Source organism: Poecilia latipinna, unplaced genomic scaffold (assembly GCF_001443285.1).
Source record: "Poecilia latipinna isolate Pla-1442-1.1 unplaced genomic scaffold, P_latipinna-1.0 Scaffold3629, whole genome shotgun sequence".
Classification (NCBI taxonomy): Eukaryota; Metazoa; Chordata; class Actinopteri; order Cyprinodontiformes; family Poeciliidae; genus Poecilia; species Poecilia latipinna.
Window position 1 is genome coordinate 30,251 of NW_015116245.1, and position 7,729 is coordinate 37,979.

At 37.4% G+C, this 7,729-nt stretch overlaps 1 protein-coding gene across 1 annotated transcript in view; it reads left to right on the forward strand.

Moving 5' to 3' along the window:
• LOC106941374 (vitamin D3 receptor A-like) overlaps window positions 1–6,575 on the forward strand; it is a 29,699-nt gene extending 23,124 nt beyond the window's left edge. Inside the window, exon 3 of the mRNA XM_015024381.1 lies at window positions 6,341–6,575. Within this exon, the coding sequence (XP_014879867.1) occupies window positions 6,341–6,558 (218 nt within the window). The 3' untranslated portion in view covers window positions 6,559–6,575. The remainder of the gene's footprint in view (window positions 1–6,340) is intronic.
• Window positions 6,576–7,729: the final 1,154 nt, after the last annotated feature.

Sequence of the window (7,729 nt, forward strand, 5' to 3'; positions counted from 1 at the left end):
GATGGATGGATGGATGGATGGATGGATGGATGGATGGATGGATGGATGGATGGATGGAAATATTTAATTATTTCTTGCGCGGCCCGGTACCCATTGGTCCACGGACCGGGGCTTGAGGACCACTGCTGTATACAACTCCATCCATCTTCTCATCTACAGCATTCCTGTTGCTGCTGAAGGAAATCATCCCCACACCATGATTGTGGTGGTGTTTTCAGACAATGTGCAGTTTTGGTTTTCCACCACAAAAAAAATTTTTGTTTTGTTCTCATATTCCACATGTTTGTTCTGTCCCCATCATGGGCTGTGGCTACAAAACAGATTTCTTAAATCTTCATTTTAGCAACTGCTTTCTTGCTACTCTTTCATAATTGCTAGGTCTGTACCGTCCTCACCTCTATGCTGTTTGTCAATCTCTGGATAATGATTTTCTTTTCTATTTAGGTGAAAGACACTCTGCGATGGCTCTATAAGGACTCTGTCTTTGGGTTTTTACATCTTTTTACATCCAACATCTTTGGCTTTGGAAGATATGACCGTTCATTTCTTTTACTTGACACCAGTCTTGCTCTTTCCATTCCAGATGGATTGAGATGGTACTATGAGATGTTCAAAGCTCTGGATATTGCTTTGTAGCCCAAATATACCCTTAGAGTTCTATACACCTATAGCAGTGACCTGTCTGCTTTGTGCCTTGGTGTTTATGAGTAAAATATTGCTATGTCTAGGGTCGTGACTTGACAAAATGTAATTTTGCTTTCTAAACGATGGAAGCTATTTTGTGTTTCCAGTAGAAGCCAATCAATAGGGGAAGTAACAAGAAACACAGGAGCTGATGGTTACATTCAGAAATAAACGTATGTTGTTTGGAGTGTACTGAGTCAACACCATGTTAGCTCTCATTGTGATCTTTTGATAAGCTATTTTGCGTCACATGCAGGATGTATAGGTGCCTTGATGCCTGACTGACCTGGATTTAACCACTTGAAAGCACAAGTCTGGGGCATTAGCAAGGACAAATTGGCTACACACCAAATGCTTCTTGACATATATCACACTAAATCTAAAGGTTAGTAGCCTCCATTGTATTAAACTGGTTGGCTGGTTGGTTAATGTGTAAGCCCACAGCAAACCTCTGGCTCCTTCCCAGGGGTTCTCTGCCTTTGCATCTCTTATCAACATCTCTGGCTTGGAAATGTTGACCAAAACCTCATTTTGTTTTTGTTTATTTAATTCTTCTGTCCGTGTGTGCTTTCATTCAATTATTTTGTTTTGATGCTTTTTTTTTTTGTTGCCATGCCAGGCACAACATCACCACATCCAATCAACTGTTTTTAAAATGCCAACTGACTGTCTTTTGGTGAACTGCTGAGTATTTTGCTGAAGCGCTGTTGGGTGATCAAGATATTCCTTTCAACATTCTTTTGTGAACTCTGTCTTTAATGATGCATCCAGTTCTCCGACTTGGTGAGGGAAGAACTTGTCCAATCAAGTTACAGTCTGAGAATAGCTGCTTTGATCCCCCATGCCAAACTCTGAACCAAACTCTGCCTATTCACAATTACTCCCTGCATACTTGAATATCACTTACCACAAGGAGTGAGGGTTGGCTGTTTGATTCTGGCTGGAGAATAGAAGGACAAGGGAGTGCACCCAAAGCCTAATTAATCACAGGGGCTTAATAGAAATAAAAGCCTATTTAACTCTGTTTAGCAGAAAAATTTATTTGCTTTTTTCGGCCTTGTGACTAAGATTGCTTCAGTATTTGCAATGAAAAGTATTGAAAAATACAATAGATTGAGAAAATAGATCCTTTAGCATTTTCAAACATCTACCAGATAGAACAGGCCAGAAGCTGAAGTAGATAGGTAGGTGTCTGTTCCTAGGATGGATCTGCTTGTAGATTCTTTTGGGCCTTAAAAAGTAGTTTTTGAGTGTTTGTGAATCAGGGAGTAGGTTAGTAGTAGAATGAGAGAAGTCTATCACTGTGTTTAAATGTTTGACAGGCCAGACGCTGAGCTCAGAAGACCAGTCATTTACAGCCGTCAAATACCCCACCCCCACCTTTTATCGATGAATAAACAAGAAACATTATCTTACATCCTTCATCTGGAACAGATTAAGAGGCCTTCTAGCTGAGCTAATTACCAGAAAACAAAGCTTGAGCTTTCTTTTTGTCTTAAATTGCTTAATTATAAATAAATGCTCTGCAGATTATGACGGCTATTTTTCTTTTTATCTTTTGCTGCCAAAATGGCAGATTTGTCAGCATATTTCTGCTTGTTGTGACCCCATCTCTCTGGGCCCGGGCCATAACAGCTTGGCTGCTTTAATCTGTCTGGGAGTCGTGCTGTCTGTCAGTCTGTCTTTGCTGCATAGTTGAGAACCTCGTGGCTAAGTGTTTACTATGGCAATGAATCAAGAGATTAATATGAGTTTTGGCATTCAGGCGCAGTGCATCACTGTAGCAGTCACAACACAATTCCATGTGGATTTCAAGCGGACTAACTGTAAAAATATTTATGTTATGTGCCTTTATTGTCGATTTGTAGTTGGGTACTGAAACAGAAAGATGTGATAGTATGCGCCCATGTTTTATAAGGAGGAATTATTTCATTTATCAGATTGTTTCCAGGGGAGAGACTTCAAGACAAAATATTGTTTTTTTTTGTTTTTTTTTTTCTCTCTCGGGGGTTCACAGAAACATTCTTCTATAGCTAGCAGTAAACAAAGCCATGCATAAATGGAGTTACAGATTTATTTTTTTATTGTGGTTACATATTTTACAGATGTTTTCAAAAAATGAGAAAACTGAAAGATGCATCTGTCTTTACCTGAAGTCCCATAAAACCCACACAGGCTGCTTGAGGCGGTATACCTGTGAAACATCATCTAAAGGAGCATATTGCACTTTCTGGTTAATTTTTTTCTTGCCATGCCTAAATGTAGAAATTACCTCCTTTACCTTGTTTGAATTAAGATGAGCTGATTGTTCCCACTGTATCGCTGACCCGGCAATCGGCACATTTCAACAAGGCAGTTCAAAATGCTTTACATCACAAAAACACAATGCAGCCACCAATTATGGAATGAGAAATACACATTGCATCAAGCAAATATACTTCAAATATGTTGATCAATTTACCAATTATTATGAATCAAAGGCAACTCTTTTTGCCTTTTTGATTCAATTTTAATTTCAATCTATTTTTGATTTTAGTTTAGCTAAAAAGTTAACTAAATTTTTTAGCTAAAAACTTTAGCTTTTAGTTTTTTAGAAGTTTGTTCTAGATTTGTGGTGCATAGAAGTTGAATGCTGCTTCTCCATGTTTGGTTCTGGTTCTGGAGATCCAGAGTAGACCAGTGTTCTGACTATCAGAACACTGGTCTGATAGTCAGACCAGAACACTGGTCTACTCTGTGTTCTGGTCCATCTCTTCAAATCTGAAGACATGGTAGGAAAATCTCTTCAGATTTTCCTACCATAGCACGGATAGATAGCTAAGTCTATCTGCCAGTGCTACACGTCCAAAACTACTACCGTCATGTTTATGAACCGAAAACTATAGCGGGTTGTGCTAATGTTAAATATATTGGACAACATTATTTGAGTGACAGAACTTAAGTGGAAACTTAGGAGTTATGCTTAGCATTGTATTGGAACAATTTATATACACAGTGAAACCACAAGAAGATCATTTCCTTCATCTGAATATCCTACCCATTTAAAATGAAAAGCTTTTTCATCAAAATGATGAAATAAAAATCTTTTTCATTTTAAATTAAAAGAATTAAAAGCACTAAAATAATTACTATACACTAATTCTTTTAGTGCACACTAAAAGAATTAGTATGCACTAATTATTTTACAAGAATATCCTACCTGTTAAGAAATATTTTAAATACAAAGGTGTTTGTAAGACTAAAACAGAGTCAGACAGGGGAAACACGTTTTTATTGGAATTAAATTAATGTTACGTGCTTCGGGCACATTATGATTTTTGTCTATTTTCTCTTTGTTTTCTTATAGACTTTAATTGAATGACATTTTGTTAATATATTTTGTAGTTTGGATAACTTCCTTCTTTTTGGTCATTTGATTACGTTTATTTGTGGCGCTGTTGATCCGCCTATAAATAGGCTGGGTTTCGGCATGTTGGAAAAAAACCTCCGCCCTTCCACTCGCTTCCGCTCGCTCCACCACCACCAGGCGCGGTGTGCGCTAGTCCAGCCGCTGTGGGCCGCAGCTGAGGTTTCCAGCCTGCTATGTGGTATTTCTGTTAGCCTGTGTTTGTTTGTTTTTTCGTTGTGATTTTGGCCTGGTGGGACCGGTTGTCCTGGTTTCGATCTGTCTTTTGCATTAGGTTCTTTTTGCTTTAGTCCGGTACTAGTAGGGGCTTCGACGGCCCTGTATAGGGTTGGCCCCCTGCTGTACCGTTTTGTTCTGTTTGATCGGCTCACCAGGTCCAACTTTCTGTTACTACTTTTGGGGTTTTGTTTTTCTTTTTTTGGGGGGGGACACGGGAAACTGAGGGCCTTCAACTCTCTTTTTCTTCACAGAAAATCAGAAGCAGCTGAACCAAGAAAACCAAAGTTCAAGAGAGTTTAAGAATAAAATATTTTGTTGAACCCTCATTCTTGTCTTGTGTCCTCAAATATGTTGTGCCCTTGGTGGACGTAACAATTAAACACCGACAAATACAGATCACCGTATCTCTTTTTTGCGCCATACCATAGTAGAAACAGAAACTTGCATTTAAATGTTCTAGATCCAGGCTGCAGATTTTTCACTGTAAAATGTCCTGGATTATATAATCGAATTTGCACAATTACTCAGTGTTTTCATCCCCCCTCAGTAATGCTGACTGTCTACCTTTGCAGTCTCTAAGAGTGGTAGAGGTACTTTAGAGGTAATAATGTGGTGAACCACTTATGGTACTGCAGTTTTTGTATTCAGAGATCTCACATTCCAGTTGAAGAGTAAACCTTGGGAAGCGATGATTTAAACTTCCCCTTCCTTGTTTTTCTGGCTGCCGTCCTACATCCACAGCGTCTTGCGCTCCAGTTCTTTGGGTGTCGGTTCAATCACAAACTATTATGCTGTTGTTTATTCATGGCATATGAGTAGAAAGAAGAATTACATCCGTCCTCCAAAAAGTAGAGCTTTGTAGGAAAGAAGCAAAACTACAAAAAATAATGCTGAACACAGAAGGATATCACAGGGTTCATACAGTTGCTTAAAATCATTGAAAATTATTACATTTCAATTGGATGCTTTCAATGTTTGGAAAGTGCTTGATTTCTGTATATATAAGCTGCACAGTTTTGTAATAAAGTGCAATCTAGCGTTTGATTCAGAGCATAAACTTGGAAAGCACCGTTTACAGTTGAAACCAGATATTTAAAGATAATTAAAAGACACATACACATTTTTTTCTCACTGTTTGAAGTTAAATAAGGCCAAATTTCTCTTGTTTTAGGTCAGTTAGAATTCCTCAAATATTTCTGTTTGCTTCATGCCAGAAAACTTAGCAAGAACATTTTAAAGACATTTTTGTAACTTTATCGCAGCAGTCAGGTGTATAGGATTTGTGTAAGAAAAACATTTCAAGACATAACATTTTTAGATTTTATTTTACCTTTAGAATGCATTATACTAATATAAGATGTTATAAATAACAGTAATAAATGATATCATAAAATGGTTTAGTTTAATTAAACTGTCATTTTAGTTTATTTGTTTTGTTTTTATCTCCAACATGTGGTACTGGAAAAAGTTATGAGAAAAGATATGAGAAAAAATGTAATATCCTGATATATTTTTGCTATATCACGATACACGATATATATCACGATATTCTTAAATGAGCTCCAATGTTATTTTAATCTAGACTCCTTCCAGCATGATGTCACCCACACAAGTTCCCGCCCACATTTCCCTGCTAGACTTAAATGTAATCTCAAATAAAAGGGATGCAGTGTTTTGCTATGAACTGTCTACACTAAGACTAGATAACAAGGTGAGACATGTTTTAACTAAGAAACAAAATAGCGAGGGAGAGGGAAGTAGGTCAGTTATGCTTGAATTTGACAAACTTAAATAGCTGTGCTGTGGAATAAGGTGTGTTCAGCTTAAAAATAAAAAAGGTGATTTGTTTTTAACTGACCTTCTTAAAGTACAAATGTGTGACATTGCTGCTTACAGTGAGTCTATGTGCAAATGGTATACAGTACAGTATATATAAGTAACATCTAAGTAACCGATCTTCAGTAGTATTCTGAAAATGTGGAGTTACTTCATTGTTTTTGACCTGTCCCTCCGTCTATCTGCCTGTTGCAGTTATACTGACGGATGAGGAAGTGCAGAGGAAAAGGGAAATGATAATGAAGAGGAAAGAAGAGGAGGCAGCCCGGGAGGCGCAGAGGCCACGTCTGAACGAGGAGCAGGCACGGATGATCTCTAGCTTGGTGGAAGCTCACCACAAGACCTACGATGCCTCCTATTCTGATTTTTCACGCTTCAGGGTTAGTCCGCTTCAAATTCTGATATCCTTCTAGCCAATCAGCACTCAGCTGAAACAATGAATGAACTTTTTCACATTTTTCATGTAGAACTGAAACAATTAATCGTGATGAATTCATTATTGAAATAATCATTAACTAGCGTGTATAGACTTAAAAAAAACCCATCAGAGCAATAATTAAGCCAGAACGGTAAATAAAATTTAAGCGTTTTTATTTAAAATAAAAATAAAAAAAACATTTTTACATATATTTTACCCAGAACTCCTCAAGTGACAGTTTTGGCTTCACCAGGTTCAAATCTTGTAAATAAATCTCCTATTCTTGTTTTTTGCTATTCAATTAATAAGCAGTTAATCAAAAAATAATAATCAGATTAGATTAGCTTTACACTGTATTGATGTTAAGTCAAGTAGAAAGGGATGAGCTTTTCACTTCACATGTTCATTAGAGATGTGCCGATCAGGTTTTTTCCTGCCGATACCGATCACCCATGAGGGCCGATCACCGATACCGATCACATAATTATTATTTATTTATTTTTTTTATCATAAACACTACCGGTTACATTATGTGGAAAAAGGAACCATGAATTCACCTTCATTTAGCCAAAAACGTGTTTTTAATAACTTTTTCCAAGAAGAAAACTAAACAAAACAGGCATTGTTCAAATTGTACTGCTATTGATAATACTATCATTAACAGACTGATAACATATGAAGGCTCTGAAGAGGCTAAATAATGCAAAGAGTCTAAAAACCTTTCAACATTGCCAAAAAATTCAAGTATAAAACTTAACATTCAAAGGCAAAAACAGGTTCCATTAGAATAAACAATCCAGAGTTACTGAATGAAAACTTCCTGATAGCATGGCGGCTAGCTGATTACCACTAGCTCTGATTGGCTGTTTCTGACTGAGCGGAGTAATTATGCAGAACAGGGAGGAGGCAGAGGACATCGATTATTTTTTCAGAGGTTATCTGTCTCATGTTAGGACAGCGAAAGTTTCAATACGTATGTAAAATTTTATCTTTAAGTTAGATGCTGCAGCTTTAAGTAGAGGTTCAGTGTGAGAGTTCACTACCAGGTGGAGAAGAAGCTGCGCTCCGTCTGTGAAGTATTACTACCTGTAGCGCGTAGCAGAGGTTCAACAGCGAGAGCAGAACCAGCATCTTACATCGCAGCTCGAAGACTTAAATAATTTTGC